Source organism: Cucurbita pepo, chromosome LG13 (genome assembly GCF_002806865.2).
Source record: "Cucurbita pepo subsp. pepo cultivar mu-cu-16 chromosome LG13, ASM280686v2, whole genome shotgun sequence".
NCBI classification, from domain to species: domain Eukaryota; kingdom Viridiplantae; phylum Streptophyta; class Magnoliopsida; order Cucurbitales; family Cucurbitaceae; genus Cucurbita; species Cucurbita pepo.
In genome coordinates this window covers 8871735-8890840 of record NC_036650.1, presented here as the reverse complement: position 1 = coordinate 8890840, position 19106 = coordinate 8871735, and the positions used below count along the sequence as shown (strand labels likewise).

Sequence of the window (19106 nt, the reverse complement as noted above, 5' to 3'; positions counted from 1 at the left end):
TTTTTTTTTTTTTTTTTTTTTTTTTTTTTTTTTTTTTTTTTTTTTTTTTTTTTTTTTTTTTTGAAGAGATCTTAATTATTTAAATATTTGTTGTTGAAAAAGCAGAAAAATAAAATAATAAGGAACAAAATGGTATATATTATGAAGAAAAAAAAGGGAGAATCACATCAGTAACCAGTCATCGGTCATCGCTTCAGGCCGCCGCCCGGTCTAGTGTCACAGAAGTGCAACGAGCCCTTCCGGTTGTCTTGCCAAGAAATCCGGTTCGACCAAAAAAGAAAACAGCAAATAACCGGATCATTCGGTTGGCTAACCATAAAACGAGTAAACGTAACCGACTGTCGTTGCCCTAACCGGCCCATCCCGTTGCGAAAAGGAAAACCAGCGCGTTTTCCTGCCCTAAAAAATTCAAACCCTAAACCCAACTCGGTTTCTTTTGTTTTGAGCAAGCCGAACCCGCCTTTGTCCTACAAAGTATTCAACTTGGAGTAAGGTTCTATCCATCTCATCTCTCTGTTATACTCTTCAATTTCTTAGATTCATTAGCTTTCGATTATAACATTTATGCTTCCAATTATTGATGAACCAATCTGCGATTGAGGGTCTTCGTTTGGGACAAAATTGGGTTTTCATTGTTCATTTTTTTCTATTTTCTTGCAACAGAATTTTAATCAACCTGTGCTTTTTGTGGACGGTGTCTGTTGAGATTGCACAAATGAACTTCGGTTTGCAACCAGTTCCTATAACGCCCCAAAAACACGACCCAGCATGGAAACACTGTCAAATGTTTAAGAATGGGGATAGAGTGCAGCTCAAATGTTTGTACTGTCACAAACTTTTTAAGGGTGGTGGGATTCATAGAATAAAAGAACACCTTGCTGGTCGAAAGGGTAATGCTTCTACTTGTCATAGTGTTCCTCCTGAGGTTCAGAATCTAATGCAAGAGAGCTTAGATGGGGTTATGATGAAGAAGAAGAAAAGACAGAAGCTTGATGAGGAGATGACTAATGTGAATGCCATCACCGGTGAGGTAGATGCAATTACCAATCATATGGATATGGATTCTAGTTTTCATTTGATTGAAGTTGCTGACCCAGTTGAAACCAGTTCAGGTTTGTTGGTCAATCACGAGGAAGGATCGAGTAATAAAGTGGGAAGGAAAAAGGGTAGTAAAGGTAAGAGTTCTTGCGTGGATAGAGATATGATTGTTCTTCCAAATGGTGGTGGTATATTAGATTCTAACAAGCTCAATAATCAAGTGCATATGGCAATTGGGCGATTTTTGTTTGACATTGGGGCATCTCTAGAAGCAGTGAACTCTGCCTATTTCCAGCCAATGATAGAATCAATTGTTTCAGCAGGTACTGGGATTATACCGCCCTCATACCATGATATCCGGGGTTGGATACTAAAGAATTCAGTGGAAGAAGTGAGGAGTGATTTTGATAGATGCAAAGCCACATGGGGCGACACCGGTTGTTCTGTCATGGTCGATCAATGGCGCACGGAAGCAGGTCGAACCATGCTGATTTTTTTGGTGTATTGCCCTGAGGGAACAGTGTTTTTGGAATCAGTGGATGCATCTGGAATTATGGATTCTCCAGATTTGCTTTACGAGTTATTCAAAAAGGTGGTTGAACAAGTAGGGGTGAAACATGTACTGCAGGTGATTACTAGGTTTGAAGAAAACTATGCTATTGCTGGTAGAAAGCTTTCTGATACATATCCAACCCTCTATTGGACCCCATGTGCTGCTAGTTCTGTGGATTTGATTCTTGGGGATATAGGGAACATTGAGGGTGTAAATACTGTTATTGAACAGGCTCGATCGATTACAAGATTTGTCTATAACAATACTATGGTTTTAAGCATGGTCAGAAGGTATACTTATGGGAATGATATCATAGAGCCTTGTACCACAAGATCTGCCACAAACTTCGCCACGTTGAACCGAATGGTTGAGCTGAAACGATGTCTGCAGACCATGGTTACTTCTCAAGAGTGGATGGACAGCCCATATTCAAAGAGGCCAGGGGGACTGGAAATGTTGGATTTAATCAGCAGTGAATCATTTTGGTCCTCGTGCAATTCAATTATTCGTTTGACAAACCCTTTATTGAGAGTTTTGAGAATAGCAGGTAGTGGGAAGAGGCCCGCAATGGGATACATTTATGCAGCAATATATAATGCTAAACTAGCTATTAAGACAGAACTTGTTGACAGAGAGCGTTACATGGTCTACTGGAACATTATAGATCAGAGATGGGAACACCATTGGCATCATCCTCTTCATGCCGCTGGATTCTACTTGAACCCCAAGTTCTTTTATAGCATTGAAGGAGAGATGCATAGTGAAATCATGTCAGGGATGTTTGATTGCATTGAAAGACTGGTTTCTGATACAAAGATTCAAGATAGTATAATAAAAGAAATGAACTTGTACAAGAATGCTGATAAAGATTTGGGAAGAAAGATGGCCATCAGAACAAGAGAAACACTTCTTCCAGGTGAGGATCCAATCCATTGCTGTTTCGTGCACAATTGCATTTCACCAGCTTGTTCTAATGTTTATCCTTTCGTTTGTTTATGTTTCTTGTAGCTGAGTGGTGGTCTACATATGGAGGAAGATGCAAAAATTTACAAAGCTTGGCCACTCGAATTCTAAGTCAAACCTGCTCCTCGGTGGGGTTTCAGCAAAATCAAATCCTTTTTGATAAGTTACATGACACTAGGAATCACATTGAACATCAACGTCTTAGCGACCTTGTATTTGTGCGCTTCAACTTGCAACTTAAACAAATGTAAGTCAAATGAAACATTCAGTACACAATGACTCTCATGTTTGAAAGTTAGGGACACTGCTGATTTCTTTTCTCCAATTAATTCATTGGCAGGGCCGCTAAAGCCAATGAACAGCATCCGGTCGACCCCCTTTCGTTCGATGGGCTCGGTATTGTTGACGACTGGGTTTGGAGAAGGGATTTATGTGCAGAGGATTGCGGGAATCTGGAATGGACAATACTCGATAATCCTCCTTCCAGTTCCACTATGCTTTTACCCATGAATGATGACTATGATGACTTGCCTGCAGGTGATTAATTTATATGGTTTTAGTACATATATACTATGAAACCACATTCCTTACTGAAGTTGTCTCATAAATGAGCAGGGTTTGATGACTTGGAGGTTTTTAAAAGGCAGAGGGAGAGTGAAGATGACACTATTTCTTAACACGAAGCTTGCAATGCCTGCAAGCAAGTCGCACCATTTCTGTTGGTACATGATCTTACTTGCAGAATGAATGTTGTATGCTTCTGTAGTAGAATAGGTCACTAGGTCACTGTAACCTATTACTGAGCTAAGTAGTTCGTAGATCACAAGGCTTTTTAGGCAACTTATGGTTTAGATTATTCAGATTAGAGCTGTATATTGCAAAGGATGGAGGGTCTTTGAGCCTGAATGATTATACCATCATCTCTATAGATATATGATGCTGTTCTTGGTAATCTGTTCTGACCCTGAATGATTTTACATTCATTTTCTAGATGTAAGGTATAACCAAGACTGAAACTGCCCACCAACTTCAATGCATAAAGTAGAGCAAACCAAGGGATATTTTCATTTAACAGCTAAAGGGAAGGCTTATAATTCATAATTGCAACTTCCATCATCACTCCTAGCTGTTGGGTCGTAGTTTTCTGCATTTGGGTCTGTGCAACCTTCAGGGACAGGAAGGTGTACCTGCTGAGCGGCTTTGCCTGCAACAAAGGGAAGCAACAGCTTAGAAGAAGCTGCTTTTGTTTCATACAATTATTGAAGACGTATAAAGGATCACTTGAGCGCTAACCGTAGAATGCTCCACTTTTTATAGCGTCTTCATTGGCATCACCAAGAGCAGCCTCACTCAGGTACTTATCAGCCAATTGGACTCTCTTCACGTTCTCTTGCTCCTGAACAAGCATGTTTCCATACTCAAGGAGCTTCTGTAGGGTCATCTTCGGCTGCTCGAATGTCGGTGGTCCTTCCTTTGAGTTGACGAGCCTCTTGGAGATATTCTCTACTCCGACCGAAGCAGCCCACTTCCTCACTTCATCATCATATACCCTTGCTCTCAGGGCACCAAAGAAATCTGTGTGGTCATGGTTTAGTTGTTAGGTTGGAATAAAGAAGGGAAATGAATCAAAATTTTGATTCATAGTTTACACTTGAAGCTTACCGATGGATTGGCCAGGGAAGGTATCGACAAGCTTGATGATGTCTTCCTTGGGAACATTGTCAGTCCTAAAGATTCCTGAGCAGACACCGATTCGATCTTCTCGAGTAGGTGCCCAGTAGAATTTTTCCATACGACCATCACGGATGAGAGGAGCATACAACGTCGAGAAGTCGTTACCCGTGACAATGATGGGAACACGAGGGTTCTCCTCTTTGTTGTACATACCAGGGAGCTGGACATTGGTTGGGTTATCAGCTATGTTCATGAGGGTAGCATTAACCATCTGGTTGTTCACAGTGTATTGTGTGGTTCCGCCGAGACGACCAGCTCCTGCATCGAGATCGTTAATGAAGAGGACACACATTTTCCCCTTCTTGATTATGTCTGCTGCTTCACGGTACCTTTGTCGAATCAATTTTGCTGGTTCTCCTGCATTTCCACTCTCCAGTTCTCCTGCACTCATCATAATGGGGCTGAGATCATGAAACAAAGCGTTAGCATGCAGCAGTTGAAGAAGCTGAAACACAAGAACCAGGAAAGTATTGTGAAACTCACTTGATTCCCATCTTGGCAAAGACAAGCTCACACTGGAAGGATTTTCCTTGACCTTTGCCTCCCCAGATACCCAAAATCAGGGGAACCTTGATGTTGGGAAGCTTCATGAAATTCTTGGAGATATGAACAACTAGTTTGTCCATGAAGGCAGGAGCAATGTAGAAGCCATCCACAGTGTTGTCTAAGTTGTACCTATATCATCATCAAAACCCCAACATTACTTCATTGATTGACAATCATAGATATACACAGAAAGATGTAGCCTTTGTTGAAACACTCACTGACGAAGTCCAGCACTTAAATATTCATAAGAACTGAGAACAGGGTCATGAGTTCCTGCTCCAGTAGGAGCTTGGAAGAGTGAGTCGACCATTCCCTTTCCTCTGGTAATGTCTTGTTGATCGTCAGAGATATCATAAGCAAGCCCCTTCCATCTATCCTTATCAGTTTGCTTCTTTTCATCAATGTCCTCAGCAACAGCAACTACCTTCATCAAGCTTCTTCCTGAGGAGACCTTGGAATTTGGGTATCTGAAGTTGGCTTTCTTCAAGCTGCTGCCTAAGAATGCAGAGTTCTGAACTGAAGCTCCAGCGATGGCGCCATTTAAACTCAGCTGCAATAAACAAATACCCAATTAGCCATTCCTCAACCCCTCTAATCTCAAATCTTGGCTACATTATATGATCTCAACAATTGTAATGGAAAACGAGAAGAGAAGGCAAAGGTGAATCAAGATTGGAGTGGTTTGTGGTGTTGTAATGGTGGGAAAGATTTAAATTACCGAAACTCCGTTGACGGCTCCGGCGGTGGAGACAGCGGCGGCCATGGGATTCAGAGGAAGGAAAGGGAGAGAAGTTTGGAGTGTGTTGTGAGTTTGAAACTTTAAGCAAAGGTGAAGGGAAATGGAGAGGAAGACGACAGTTTTGTAGTAAGAGAGTGAAGCTTCGAGAGTTCAAAAGTAGTTGGATAGGCTTTCAAATGGTTAACGACCACACAATTGAGGTTGTTGGGGATGACACGTGGCATCTGGAGATGGACTGGAACTGTGTCGTTTTTTTGTTGTTTCTGTTTGTATCCACTAAAATTATCCGTTACCATATTTTCATCTATGATTTCTTTTGTCTTCTTCTTCTTCATTATTTCTACAGAAGTTTCGAGATTCAGTGGAGGGTTAAAATCACAGACCCAACTAGATCTCAAGGAAATACACAAATCCTCCTGCTAGAAGCCTCTCTACCAAAGTAGAACAACAACAGAGGAATACACAAATCTAATAAAATCACCTTAAACAGAGCAAACAGTAATAGATACAGATAAGGGTTATACTCTTCTCAAAGATGATGCGTAGCTAATCTCGTTACGTATCTTCGTTGGCCCCACAATACTTTGTTCACCTCTCCAACTAATGTGTGGCCTCACAACAGAGTTCAACGTCCTTGTTGGCACGCCACCCTGCGTTTGGCTATAATACCATTTGTAACAGCTCAAAACGACTACTAGCAAATATGGTCTGTTTTGACCCGTTATGTATACCCGTCAGCTACACCCATTCATGCAAAGAAAGGAGAGAGGGGCCATAGTATTCATAAGACAGATACATATAATAATGCAGAGAAAGGGGCCATAGTTTTAGCACATTATAATAAAACCCCAAGGCCATAGCATACCAAAATATTAAAAGTATATTCATTTGCACATACATTTACATGAGAGTCTAGATGTTTATAATGTCCTCTATGATTATGAACTACACACAACTAAACCCATGAATTGAATTTGAACGCACAAACATTGTCTAAGAGAATCACGACATGACAATTCATGAGTGGAACATTCAAAATACTATTATTATCCTATACCCATTTAATAAGATGGAGGAGGAGGAGGAAGAGGAGCCCAAAACATATCTTGTGACATTTGAGTTTGTGGAATCAAATCATAAACTGGCAACGAAGCTGCTGATGCTGCTGCTGCTGCTGCTGATGATGATGCTTCTCCCCCTGAATTATTTGCATTAATATGATCTTCCGACTGCCTCTCTTCCTTTGCATTCTCTTCATCATCATCCTCCATCGGTAATCTTTCATACATAGCGTTCGTAAATGAAGCTGCAACCACTATGACGGTACCAGCGGCGATGAGGGGGCCGGCGACCAGCCCACCGACGACCCGGCCATGGCCGCCCGCGAGATAGACGGTCAAGCCGGTAGCCCCGTGGGGAGAGGGCGTGGGAAGGAAAGCGCCGGAGAGAGACAAGATCTCGAATCGTTCGTGGAGGGTGATGACGCCGGCGGGCTGGCGAAGAGTGACATCGGCGACGACACCGGTTGCGCTGAGAATGGAGACTCCACGGTGACGGCGGTGAGCGAAGGTGGAAATGGAGTGGGCAATGTCGGTGGCAGTAGTGATTTCGAAGACGTGGCTTTGTAGGGCGTTGGGAGTGTGTTTGGTGATGACAATAGGTGGCTTTGGCTTGTTTTTTGAGCCTGGTGGTCGCCCTCGTGGCCGCCTCTTGGGTTTGACTCCATGATGATCTTCATTCTTAGCATCACGTTGTTGCTGCTGTTGTTGTTGTTGTTCTTGGTTTTCATCTTCTGGGTTTTTAGGATCAAAGGAAGATAAAGAATCAAGCCGTATCATTGTAGGATTCCCAATTCCACCCCACCATCTATTCGCCATATCCCTGATGTTTCAGATCATATAGTATATATGTGAAAATGGAGAGGTGGGTTTTGGTTAAAATGGGGAAACTAATAGGAAATTAGAAAGAAATTGGAGGAGGAAACAGAAGCCATTGAATAAGATGAAGGAGGAGCAGCAACAACCGAACAGAGGAAACAGAGGAAACAGAGAAGCCTTTTTGCCACCCAATGAAGGGCCCGTGTTTCGAAGCTGAAGTGAGTGACAGCTTGTTAAGAATGAGAAATAGAAATAGAATTGGGATCGAAAGTATGATCTTCATTCATGTTTACCACGTTTAAATAGGATACAAACTATCAACTAATACCTAAAAATAGAAAAAATATATATCTAACTAAATCTGGTAAATAAATAAAATATACGGTTAATCAAATCTATACTAACAACTCCCTAAATATGTGAGATATATTCTAACTAATTATCACCGCAAAATATCCTCTTAATACTCCCCCTCAAGTTGGAGAGTGTATGTCGATCACACCCAACTTGTCCTTCAAAAAGTCAAATTGCTGTCTTCCCAAAGCTTTAGTAAAAACATCTGCCAATTGCATTTTGGTCGAAACATAACACGGTTTGATGATTCCAGCTTGTAACTTTTCTCGAACTATATGACAATCTATTTCAATGTGTTTCGTACGTTCATGAAAAACTGGATTGGCTGCTATATGTAATGCTGCTTGATTATCACAATATAATAATGCTGGTTCGGACAGTGGAACATTCAAGTCTTGAAGAATGTATCTTAACCAAGTTAACTCTAAACAAGTATTTGCCATAGCTCGATACTCGGCTTCTGCTGATGATCTGGACACATTAGTCTGCTTTTTAGACTTCCAAGAAATAATTGAATTTCCGAGGAAAATGCAGAACCCAGAAATAGATCGTCTGGAAGTTCGACAACCACCCCAGTCAGAATCGCAATATGCCTGTAATCTTAAATTGTTTTCAGATGGCAGTAGAAGTCCTTGACCAGGAGTGCCTTTGATGTACCTCAGAACTCGAAGAGCTGCCTCCCAATGTGGTTTTCTTGGTTCATGCATAAATTGGCTAAGCATACGAACTGAATAAGCTATGTCAGGCCTAGTGACGGTCAAATATATTAATCTGCCAATCAACCGTCTGTATTTACTTGGATCATTCAACTTCTCTCCTTCAGTTAAAGAAAGTTTCAGATTTTGCTCCATAGGAAATTTGTCTGGACGTGCTCCTGTAAGACCTGTGTCTTGAAGTATGTCTAGAGCATACTTCCTTTGAGACATAAAAATTCCTTTTCTAGATCGAGAAAATTCAATGCCTAGAAAATATTTCAAATTTCCTAAATCTTTGATAAGAAATTTCTGGAGTAAACTAGTCTTGAGATATTGAATTTCTTCGAGATCATTGCCTGTCAACAGAATATCATCAACATAGATTAGAACTGCAGTGAAAGAAGTACCTTTACTCTTAGTAAACAAAGAGTAATCTGCTTTGGACTGAGTGTAGCCTGCATTTTGTATAGTTGTAGAAAATATGGAGAACCAATTGCGAGAAGCCTGTTTTAATCCATAAAGAGATTTATGGAGCCGACATACTGTATTCTCCCCCTGTCGGCGAAGACCTGGTGGTAAAGACATATAAACTTCCTCGTCTAGATTACCATGGAGAAAGGCATTTTGAACATCCAACTGATGGGTGAACCATTTTCGAGCAGCAGCAACAGTGAGTAAGCAACGAAGTGTAGTAAGTTTCGCTGTAGGGGAAAATGTTTCTGTGTAATCAATACCTTCAACCTGAGTGTATCCCTTTGCTACTAGTCGAGCTTTATAACGTTCAACAGAACCATCAGAGTTGTATTTAATTTTGTACACCCAACGACAACCAATAGCTTTATGACCAAGTGGTAGAGGAACGAGAGACCATGTATGATTACGTTCCAAAGCTGCAATTTCATCATTCATAGCCTGCTGCCATAACGGGTCGCCAACTGCCTCGTCATAGGTTTTAGGTTCTGTCTGGGATGTAATAAGAGCTAGAAAAGCACGTTGAGTAGGAGAAAAACGAGAGAATGAAAGGTAATGATGAAGGGGATACCTGGTGCCAGTGCCGGGACTTGAGCTAGAGGTTAAATGATTGGCTCCAGAAGACATCTCATAATCCTTATGCCAAGCTGGAGGCTGTTTAGTACGAGTAGAACGTCGAAGTGGAGCTGATGTATCAGGTGGGATAGGATTGGAATTAGTGGGCGAATCTGGAGAAGGTGGAGGAGACGACGGAGTAGGAGGTGAAGGAATAGAAGGTGGAGGATGGATGTTTGAGTAGGATGGATCATGAAGTGGTACAACAGGAGTCGAAGGAGCTAATGTCGAAGTTTGTGAAGCTGATGAAAAAGGAAAATCATCTTCACAAAATTTGACATCACGGCTGATAAAGAATTTGTGAGATTGCATGTCATACAACTTGTAACCTTTATGACCACAAGGATATCCTACGAAAACACAAGGAGTTGCCCTAGGTTCAAATTTTTGCTTAGGATGTACTATAGTTGCATAACATTTACAACCAAAAACTTTAAGATGATGAAATGTAGGTGGTCGTTTGTAGAGTGCTTCAAAGGGTGTCTTGTTAGATAATAATGGTGATGGCGTTCTATTTATAAGATAAACAGCCGTTAAAATGCACTCTCCCCAAAAATTAAGTGGAACCTGTGACTGAAAAAGAAGAGACCTAGCTACATTTAGGATATGGCGATGCTTGCGTTCTACGACTCCATTTTGTTGTGGAGTATAGACACAAGTGCGCTGAAATTCAATACCACAAGAAGTAAAGAATGGTTGCAAAGATAGGAACTCAGTCCCATTGTCTGATCGAACTATCTTGATAGTAGTATGAAATTGAGTTTGAACGAATTTAACAAAGTTCATTAACAAATGATGTACTTCTGACTTATGTTGCATTAAAAAAACCCAAGTACATCGAGTAAAATCATCAACAATAGTGAGAAAAAAACGCAAACCAGAATGGGTAGGAATTTTATGTGGTCCCCAAACATCACAATGTATCAGATCAAAAGCAGAATGGGTTGTTATTGAACTTCTTGGGAAAGACAACCTAGTTTGTTTTGCTAACGGGCAGATACTACAATTATGAGAATAACTCGCATTATTAAGATGCAATTGATCAGCTAGAAATTTAAAACGAGAAAAGGAAGGATGACCTAGGCGTAAATGCCACAAATCAGATGACTGAGATACTTGATGAGCTGAAGATTTGATTGGAGATGAAGAAATATGATAGAGACCTCCAAATTGTTTACCCGAGCCAATCATCTTCCCCGTAGCCAAGTCCTGCATAACACAAGAATCAGGATAGAAGGTGACATAACATTTCAAGTTATTGGTAAGTTTGCTGATCGACATTAGGTTTAAATTGAATGAAGGCACACATAAAACGTTGTTTAATTGAAGGTTAGGGCTAAGGGAAATATTGCCAGTATGTGACACACGTGCTGTCTCTCCATTAGGCAAATTTATTGTAGACATGATGGCAGCCTTTGGTTCAGTCATAACAGAAGATTTTGATACTATATGATCCGTAGCTCCACTATCGAGAATCCATGAATTAGAACTCGCAGAGTTAATAGATAATGTAGATATGGGAAGCAAACCTGCAACATTGACGTGATTGTCGGAATTACCAGAAGGGTGATGATTGATTGCAGATAAGGCTTGTGCTATCTGTCGTAATTGCTCAGAAGAAAAATTTGGAATGGAATTAGGTGACTGTTCTTCTGTATTCAACTGTGAAACATCGGCCATATTTGCAGATGATCGATATCCACGGTTATTGTGTTGATTGTCTTGTCTTGTCCTTCCAGAATTATTTTTCTGTCGACACCGATCTTCTGTATGGCCCCTTCTATCACAAAAGTTACAGTGAAACTTAAGAATTCGACACTCATTGATTGTATGACCACTTTTATTGCAGTGTTCACACAATTTGTCCTTGGCGAATTTTGAATATATTGTTTTCTTTTGCACTGCTGATGCAATCGAGATTTTCTCAGTAGGTTCGGAAGTTACCTGACGCTGCATCTCTTCTTGTACAAGTAATGAATAGGCTTGCCTCACATTAGGTAATGGAGACATCATCAATATGTTAGATCTCACCGTTTTATAAGACTGATTGAGCCCCATGAGCAATTGCATCAACTTGTCTTCTTCGCGTTGATCAATATGTATTTGACGTTGATTACAGGTAAATGGTGTGCGGTACGCTTCCAGTTCATCCCAGAGTGCTTTGAGCTTGGTGAAATATGTTGACAGTGCCATGGTTCCTTGTGACATCGTTGCTATCGAGTTTTGTATTTGAAAAATTGCTGGAGCATTCTTTTGTGAGAATTGATCGTGAAGATCAACCCACACTTGATGAGCTGTCTTGGCGTGAATAATGCCTTTAGCGATATCTGCTTCAACGGAATGAGTTAACCAAGATATTATCATACTGTTGCACTGATTCCAGAGTTCGAATTCGGTTGAATTTGCATCTTGGGACGGTTCCTCAATTGTGCCATCAATGAAGCCAATTTTCTTCTTGGCAATAAGAGCATGCATAACTGATTTACTCCAGGATTGGTAATTTGCTCCATTTAATTTGATTGGAACAAGTGAATATCCTGGCTGATCAGAGTGATGAATATAGTACGGATGTGTTAAATCAACATCCGAAATTTTGAAGCTGGATTTGGCTGATTCCGCCATAAAGGAAATTTTGATATTTAAGAACACCAAGATCGGTGCTCTGATACCATGTTAAGAATGAGAAATAGAAATAGAATTGGGATCGAAAGTATGATCTTCATTCATGTTTACCACGTTTAAATAGGATACAAACTATCAACTAATACCTAAAAATAGAAAAAATATATATCTAACTAAATCTGGTAAATAAATAAAATATACGGTTAATCAAATCTATACTAACAACTCCCTAAATATGTGAGATATATTCTAACTAATTATCACCGCAAAATATCCTCTTAATACAGCTTCTGGAGAAACATTAAAGATTAATAAACGTCCCTATTTTCAAGACTTTTTCCATATAAAACATAAATGTTCAAGTTCCAAGCTCACTGAGGGCAGGCAAATTGAGAGGCTGGGGTTCAGGGGATACATGCATAAACTCGCCAGGAGAACCCCATTTTTGAATTCTGAACTTGGAATATGGGATGACAGCAAAAAAGAGAACCCATTTTTGCGTTTATTGAGAATGTAAGTTTTGGGGAAGACATGGCGTTTGCTGTCAGTATTATGCATGTGTGTCTGTGTGTAAGCAGAGTATGCAGAAACGCCGACCCCTAGGCAGCCGCAGCCGCAGCCGGAGCTCTACATACTTGCTCTGTCTCCACACGCCGCCCTGGAATCTACTCTCCTCCGCATCATTGTTTGATGTGCCATAGCTCACAATCTCATCTATATTTACTACATTTTAGCTATTAAAGTTCAGAACATAATTCTTAAAAGTGTCCAAATTAAACGGACATTTTCATGGGAGAATCAAGCATCTATGTTGTAATTGTTTCACTGTTCCTGCATTTCCTAATCCTAATCCCGATATTGTCATTCCTTCCCCGATCCATAATCTCACAACACTGTCTTTGAGCTGCCTGTACATTCAATCAAATAGACAACATTAATGACATGTCCAAATGAGAATGTTTTAAATAAATGTGTCAGAGGGAAACAGAGATCGTGACCTTCATCCGTTGCTCTGTGTCCATCTTCGTTGAGGAGACAGTAACGTCTTTCACCGCCATGATCCGAGCGTATTCAATGGTCTCGCATACTTTCTCTTCCTTAGCCACGAACCTTTCGTATCTGGTTTTGATACTCCTTGAGCCCACCTCTTGAGCTTGCTTCAAAAAGTAAACAACCGGTCGCCAGCACGGGTCAGAATTCACAGGACGTGTATTGAAGTTGAAGGGTCCATCGCTCCAGGTCCTCCATGTCTTGAACGTCTGAAATGGAATCTCCAAGTCCGTGGCTGCCACCATGAAAGGATATATCTGAACAGAGTAGCCCCATGCGATGGAGACAGACCATTTTCGCCTCCGGTCGTAGCATAAACTTTGCTGAAGAATTCGAGATGAGTCCATTCGGTATGCTTGCATAAGTAAATTCAATGAGTCAATCCTTGTTTGATTAGGAAACAATGGCTCCAAGCGATCAAGGTGATGAAGCGATACAAGTGGTGCCAATGGATGCGCTGCCAATATCCCATATGGGTCACCTTTAATATCAAACTGCACAAATTGAAAACAAATGCCATCATCAACGTCAAATTTCCATCAATTTGACAGACCGCCGCCGACGCGGAATCCGACTTAACTGGTGTTGTTGATTTCCTAACTATTCCTCAATCATTAAACGTGTCAGAAGAGTAATTGACGGCAGTACTTATGTTTTAAAACCATTCAGAATATGCCACGTGTATAACCAACTACAGAATGTAACAGAAAAGGGACTTTTACCTGGTGGAACCCACGTTCTGTTGTGAGGTGCACGCCGAGCTCGGTAATACAGGCCCATACCCTTTGATCGGAACCGTAGAAATAACTGTAGCGTTGAAGACAACCGTCCATGACGTTGACTAACTGGGCGGCGAGTGGGTAACTGATTGCGAATCCACCGCCGCCGAAGGCCATCTGGTAGGAGTGAATCTGGTCTTGCTCAATGCTCTCAGAGTTCCCACCAATGTAGTACATCTGATTGTGATCATATTTCGCTAACACAGAAACTAAATTCTCCGTGAAAAACACGGTATCATCATCCCCCATAACGAACCACCTCACGTTTTTCAGTCCCAATTTGTAACTCTCCACCACAATTCGAGCCATACGAACCGCCGCCGTCGTGCACGAATAACCCACTCCATCACACGACTCCGACACCCGATATGGAACCAGGTTTTTGGTTTCTCCCGGCTCCCTGTCAAGCCAAGCGAACCCTCGATACCGGTTGGGGTTCCACCAGAGATGGGTGTAGAGGCTGCGCGCTTCCCACGTTTGAACAGACGCGCCAATTCCGAATACGATGTGGGATATGTTGGTGGGGGAAGTGGATATGTGGTCGGGAAGGATGAAGCGGTGGGATGGAGAAGAAGAGAAAACAGAGCGGAGGAGGAGGGAGGAGGAGACGAGGAGGCAGAGCAGGACGGCGGCTCTTGGCAGTAGAAGCAAAAAGGCGGATAGTTTATCGGGAAATGCAAAGGAGTATTTGTTGTGTGTCTGCATTTTGAAACTGCAAACAGAGGAAAACAGAGGAAAACAGAGGAAAACAGGGGAAATGAACTAGAGCGAAGAACTGAATGTGATGGATGTATGAAGCAATTACAAGAAGGAGAGGACGGCAACGTCGCCACCTTTTTCCTTCAAAATGGCGTGTTGGGCGGCCGGAGAATCCTGGTTTGAGAAGGAAATGGCATCCTTTTTTTGAAGTGCCAAGCGGGTATTCCCCTGTTTGGCCTCTAAAAACCAACAAACTCGTGTTATCCGCCCTGCTACGTTTGGACTGTTTCGAGTATATAAAGATACAACGTTGAATTGGTGATCCCACTAATCCTAATAGGATTAACTCGAGATTAAATATAAACTCAAAGTTATAAGTTTAGATTTAATTATTAAAAATAAATGGTCATTATTGTGGGTTGGCATTTATTTATTAATTTGAAGTTTAGATTAAATTCTTAATTTTGACCCTATGGAATACATTAGGCAAGGCTTAAGATTAATATCATCCACACAAAAATTCCTTCAACCTAAAACTTATGTACATTTTATAGATATAGACTATAGTCCAACGTCCTTAATTGTTCAATATTAAATTATTTAATATTATTTAATAGTTTATATGTTATTTTTTAATCTTATAATAAACCCATTGTATTTGATCTATTTGTGAATTTCTTAATCTCTATAATCGCATCAAATTAAAAACTTTTCATCTATTTGTCCACGCCACGTCAGCTCTAGTTGAGACAGCCAACTGCCATAAGCCACGTGTCGGATAACAAATGTGACGTCACTCTTTAAGACACTAATAATAGTAATTTTATCTGACGTGACGCATGGGTTTGGGCTATCAAGCCCATATTCAAATTATTGTTCAACATGATTTACACAAAGATGTATTTACAAAAGAATGTATTCATCAAATATTGTGAAAGTCCGCCCTTTCCCATATCAGATATGGTATGCTTTAGTCCAATGAACATGTCTCCTAAGGAGAAGTTTCCACGTCGATGTTTCGTTTTCCTCTTCAACTAATGTGGAATCTTGCCATCCACTCCTCTTTATAAATGCTACTGCAAAGGAAATGTTTACCCACTCGTAATAAATGTTTTTGTATATAAATATTAAAGTAAAGAATGAAATTAATCAGTATGTGATAATTAAAAAACTAAATAGCCTCGTACCTGAATTGATGAAATTGATTGATATATATGAACTTTGAATCCTTACCTTTATTTATTTAAAAATAATAATAATAATAATAATTGAAGAAGAAATAATGGATGGGCGTGATTTGGTTAGTTCGGGGTTGGAGATTGCGCCACGTGTGGAGAAGGAAACAGAGTGGGGACCACGGGGGCGTGTTTAGTTCCAAGAAGGGTAAGAGTGGGATGACGAAAGGATGCCACGTATAAAATTCTATTGAACTGCTAAAAGAGAAACGGCAAATGGAAATTAAAAAAATGAAAAAGAAAAAAAAGAAGAGAGACAGTGGGAGAAAGTGGCGGGGAGGGGGAGGCGGTCGGCTGAGGACCAGAGGCGTGTCAGTACTGGAAGCTCCGCTGTCGACACCTCATTCTGCCACGTGTACCTTTTTTACTCAACTTGCCTCTCCTCCCCAAAATTCTTATTTCTTCCCCCCTTTCGTTCATCCCTTCTACTCTTCCAAACTCATTTCTATTCCTTAAATTGCAACTTCAGCCCCCAATCCTTGCCTTTTTCCCCAAATCACCCATATTTTCTAAAATTTACAACTTTAAAATAGATTTCCATTTCCACACCCTCGTCATTCCTCCGATATTGGATCTCATAATCCACTTCTTGGTGCCTAGCATCTTAATAAATACGTTTTAAAATCATGAGGGTGATGATGATATGTAACATACAAAACAGAACAATATGTGTTACGTGGTAGACTTGAACTTTTATAAATGGTATCAAAGTCAAACATTTGGAGGTAGATTGTGAGATTCCACTCGGTTGAAGATAGAAACAAAACATTTCACTTTTTCCTAATACACACATTTTAAAACCTCGAAAGGATCAGTAGACTTGAGGCATTACAAAGGGTGGAAAGGGACCTAGAATGAAAATTGGGAAAAGTTATGGATGGAATTGAAATAAAAAAGAAGAGAAGGGAAAAAAGAGTAAATAATGAAAAAAGGAGTTGCTGGGTGTCAGGCAGACGAGGGGAAACTTTCGGCCGAATATCTTAGGGCTTACAGATCATGCGTCTACGTCGGCCACTCCTCTTTAAAATTCTTCCATTCCGATGTTTCCACTCTAAGCCTCACGCACTCTAATGCGCGCACACACACACATATATATATATATACACATCTATATATATTCTTCAACCTTTTTCCATCTTCATATATATTTTTATTTTAATTCAAATCCCATTTTTCACCGCAATAACATGGCTGAGATATGCTTTGCTGGGGATGGCGAGCCCTCTCCCCGACCAAAATCTCGACCCCGAAACTCGGCTCGCCGGACAAAGGAGTTTCTTCACCACAATGCCGCTGCCGATGAATCTGCTTCGTCGTCGTCGTCGCCGTCTACGCCGCCCTCGCACCAGGGACGGAAACGCCGCGGTGTTCATCATTCCCTCCGGCGGTGCAAAAAAGTGGATAATAATGTTGATGGTGTGGAGACGGCTAAATATGGGGTCACCTCTGTTTGCGGAAGAAGAAGAGAAATGGAGGACACGGTTTCGCTTCATCCATGCTTTGCTACTTACAGAAATCAACCCCAGATTCCCCTTCACTTTTTTGGGGTCTTCGACGGCCATGGCTGCTCTCATGTAAGAATAACAACACCACCGCCGCCGCCTTTTCAGTTTCATCAATTTTGGCTAAAAAGAATTGAATTCCTTAATTTGGGGTTTTTTTTTTTTGGTGTAATTAATTATAATTAATTAGGTGTCAGTGAGGTGCGAAAATCGAATGCATGAACTATTGAAGGAAGAGATTGAAAGCGAATTAGGAGAATCAATGGAGTGGAAGACATTGATGCAACGAAGCTTTGGGCGTATGGATGAGGAAGTCAAGGAGTTCTGCCATCACGACGAGGACGACGGCGACGAGGACGAGGACGAGGACGAGGACGACAGAAATAAAAATACGGTTAGTTGCAGATGCAAACTCCAGACTCCTCGCCAATACGACACCGTTGGATCAACCGCTTTGGTTGCCATCGTAACGCCCCACCAGCTCATCATCTCCAACTGCGGCGATTCCCGCGCCGTGCTTTGCCGGAAAACTAGTGTCCTCCCCCTCTCCTCCGATCATAAGGTACGTCCAATACTCTCGTTGAGGATTGGGCGTGTGTTTTGTGAATTCCCCATTTTTTTGAATTTTTATGATTTGAATAAAATTCTGAAATTTTGGTAGTTTTGCAGCCAGATCGACCGGACGAATTGTCTCGTATAGAATCGAGAGGCGGGCGAGTGATTTACTGGGACGGGGCGAGAGTGTTGGGAGTTTTAGCGATGTCAAGAGCCATAGGAGATGGTTATCTAAAACCGTACGTGATATCGGAGCCAGAGGTGGTGGAGGTGGATCGGACCGGGGAGGATGAGTTCTTAATCTTGGCCACCGATGGCCTGTGGGACGTCGTTTCCAATGAAACAGCGTGCGACGTCGTACGAACCTGCATGCGGGCTCCGCCGGCTTCCACATCATCGTTGAGCGGCAGTGACAAAACTTGCTCCGACGCCTCCATTGTGCTGACGAAGTTGGCCATGGCGAAGCATAGCTCAGATAACATTAGCGTAGTGGTCATAGATTTGAGAAGAGATGTCACCGAACTCTAAATTAGCGTCCTCAAGAACACACCCAAATAGAAATATGTTCCTTTTTTTACTGTTTGGTTTCATTTCGCGTTTGAATTTAAGGTTGGAGAAATTAGCTTAGTATATTTTGATGATAAATTAATGGGGAGACATTAGTGGTTGATCTTAGCTTAGGCTTAGATTGTGATTTAAGGAAGAGAATTGAATGGAAGTTTCTCAACTTGATGATAAATTTACTCTCTTTTCAAACTAGATCAATCAAAACATCTTGAATGAACGTTTTCCAATGAAATGTTGAAGAACAGAGCCCACTAAGAAAGGTTAGATTTCATTAAATTGATTCCAAATCAGCTGCACTTAACTGAAAACGAGGGCGTAATCAGAAGGATAAAACCATAATATCTTCGACTTTAAAGTTAAGGTTTAGTTCAATCTATGAAGCTTGGAATCTAGAAAAATCTCTAGAAAGTGGAGTATTATATAATAATGCTCAACCTTTTCCCCCCGTCTCAAAGGAGAACCAAACGACAGGGACAGAGTTGAAAATTTCAAAGATGTCAGTGTTCTACGTC

General features: G+C 41.0%; 6 protein-coding genes across 9 annotated transcripts; 2 read left to right on the top strand and 4 right to left on the bottom strand.

The window, feature by feature from the left end:
* The first annotated feature begins 125 nt into the window (after positions 1-125).
* Positions 126-3659, top strand: LOC111808808. 3 transcript variants are annotated; one of them, XM_023695000.1, is made up of 6 exons: positions 126-488; positions 664-2507; positions 2600-2801; positions 2895-3091; positions 3170-3276; positions 3546-3659. In XM_023695000.1, the coding sequence occupies exons 2-5, from the start codon at positions 716-718 to the stop codon at positions 3229-3231; spliced, it is 2253 nt and encodes a 750-aa protein (XP_023550768.1). In that variant the 5' UTR covers positions 126-488; positions 664-715; the 3' UTR covers positions 3232-3276; positions 3546-3659. The 3 variants fall into 3 exon arrangements, with proteins under 3 accessions (XP_023550768.1, XP_023550765.1, XP_023550766.1); XM_023694997.1 differs by lacking the exon at positions 3546-3659 and having other exon boundaries at positions 3170-3506; XM_023694998.1 differs by lacking the exon at positions 3546-3659 and having other exon boundaries at positions 126-493; positions 3170-3506.
* LOC111808809 (ribulose bisphosphate carboxylase/oxygenase activase, chloroplastic-like) lies at positions 3454-5856 on the bottom strand. The gene is made up of 6 exons (XM_023695001.1): positions 5553-5856; positions 5053-5384; positions 4772-4963; positions 4217-4689; positions 3848-4129; positions 3454-3758 (listed from the first exon to the last, which is right to left on the bottom strand). Exons 1-6 carry the CDS (start codon positions 5595-5597, stop codon positions 3643-3645), a joined length of 1440 nt encoding a protein of 479 aa, XP_023550769.1. The 5' UTR covers positions 5598-5856; the 3' UTR covers positions 3454-3642.
* Positions 5857-6499: 643 nt separating this feature from the next.
* Positions 6500-7635, bottom strand: LOC111808192 (AT-hook motif nuclear-localized protein 15-like). The gene has a single exon (XM_023694032.1). It carries the CDS (start codon positions 7448-7450, stop codon positions 6635-6637), a length of 816 nt encoding a protein of 271 aa, XP_023549800.1. The 5' UTR covers positions 7451-7635; the 3' UTR covers positions 6500-6634.
* Positions 7636-10753: 3118 nt separating this feature from the next.
* On the bottom strand, positions 10754-12001 carry LOC111808191. Its single transcript, XM_023694031.1, has 2 exons — positions 11115-12001; positions 10754-10794 (listed from the first exon to the last, which is right to left on the bottom strand). The coding sequence occupies exons 1-2, from the start codon at positions 11947-11949 to the stop codon at positions 10760-10762; spliced, it is 870 nt and encodes a 289-aa protein (XP_023549799.1). The 5' UTR covers positions 11950-12001; the 3' UTR covers positions 10754-10759.
* Positions 12002-12508: 507 nt separating this feature from the next.
* Positions 12509-14995, bottom strand: LOC111808190. The gene is made up of 3 exons (XM_023694030.1): positions 13980-14995; positions 13206-13751; positions 12509-13115 (listed from the first exon to the last, which is right to left on the bottom strand). Exons 1-3 carry the CDS (start codon positions 14739-14741, stop codon positions 13014-13016), a joined length of 1410 nt encoding a protein of 469 aa, XP_023549798.1. The 5' UTR covers positions 14742-14995; the 3' UTR covers positions 12509-13013.
* Positions 14996-16878: 1883 nt separating this feature from the next.
* On the top strand, positions 16879-18602 carry LOC111809044 (probable protein phosphatase 2C 24). 2 transcript variants are annotated; one of them, XM_023695368.1, is made up of 3 exons: positions 16879-17544; positions 17663-18034; positions 18142-18602. In XM_023695368.1, exons 1-3 carry the CDS (start codon positions 17041-17043, stop codon positions 18553-18555), a joined length of 1290 nt encoding a protein of 429 aa, XP_023551136.1. In that variant the 5' UTR covers positions 16879-17040; the 3' UTR covers positions 18556-18602. The 2 variants fall into 2 exon arrangements, with proteins under 2 accessions (XP_023551136.1, XP_023551137.1); XM_023695369.1 differs by having other exon boundaries at positions 17376-17544; positions 17670-18034.
* Positions 18603-19106: the final 504 nt, after the last annotated feature.

Excerpts from the sequence above, each read along its gene's own strand:
- LOC111808190 (XM_023694030.1), bottom strand. The coding sequence starts at position 14,741 with ATGCAGACACACAACAAATACTCCTTTGCATTTCCCGATAAACTATCC. Across the intron at positions 13,752-13,979 it reads CAGAACGTGGGTTCCACCAG|TTTGATATTAAAGGTGACCC; the intron begins GTAAAAGTCCCT and ends CAATTTGTGCAG. Across the intron at positions 13,116-13,205 it reads ACACAGAGCAACGGATGAAG|GCAGCTCAAAGACAGTGTTG; the intron begins GTCACGATCTCT and ends TTGAATGTACAG.
- LOC111808191 (XM_023694031.1), bottom strand. The coding sequence starts at position 11,949 with ATGATAATATCTTGGTTAACTCATTCCGTTGAAGCAGATATCGCTAAA. Across the intron at positions 10,795-11,114 it reads CAATCACGTCAATGTTGCAG|GACTTGGCTACGGGGAAGAT; the intron begins GTTTGCTTCCCA and ends TGTGTTATGCAG.
- LOC111809044 (XM_023695368.1), top strand. The coding sequence starts at position 17,041 with ATGCGCGCACACACACACATATATATATATATACACATCTATATATAT. Across the intron at positions 17,545-17,662 it reads ACGGCCATGGCTGCTCTCAT|GTGTCAGTGAGGTGCGAAAA; the intron begins GTAAGAATAACA and ends ATAATTAATTAG. Across the intron at positions 18,035-18,141 it reads CCCTCTCCTCCGATCATAAG|CCAGATCGACCGGACGAATT; the intron begins GTACGTCCAATA and ends GTAGTTTTGCAG.
- LOC111808808 (XM_023695000.1), top strand. The coding sequence starts at position 716 with ATGAACTTCGGTTTGCAACCAGTTCCTATAACGCCCCAAAAACACGAC. Across the intron at positions 2,508-2,599 it reads AAGAGAAACACTTCTTCCAG|CTGAGTGGTGGTCTACATAT; the intron begins GTGAGGATCCAA and ends TGTTTCTTGTAG. Across the intron at positions 2,802-2,894 it reads AACTTGCAACTTAAACAAAT|GGCCGCTAAAGCCAATGAAC; the intron begins GTAAGTCAAATG and ends ATTCATTGGCAG.
- LOC111808809 (XM_023695001.1), bottom strand. The coding sequence starts at position 5,597 with ATGGCCGCCGCTGTCTCCACCGCCGGAGCCGTCAACGGAGTTTCG. Across the intron at positions 4,690-4,771 it reads TTTGCCAAGATGGGAATCAA|CCCCATTATGATGAGTGCAG; the intron begins GTGAGTTTCACA and ends TCATGATCTCAG. Across the intron at positions 3,759-3,847 it reads AAAAAGTGGAGCATTCTACG|GCAAAGCCGCTCAGCAGGTA; the intron begins GTTAGCGCTCAA and ends CCTTTGTTGCAG.
- LOC111808192 (XM_023694032.1), bottom strand. The coding sequence starts at position 7,450 with ATGGCGAATAGATGGTGGGGTGGAATTGGGAATCCTACAATGATACGG.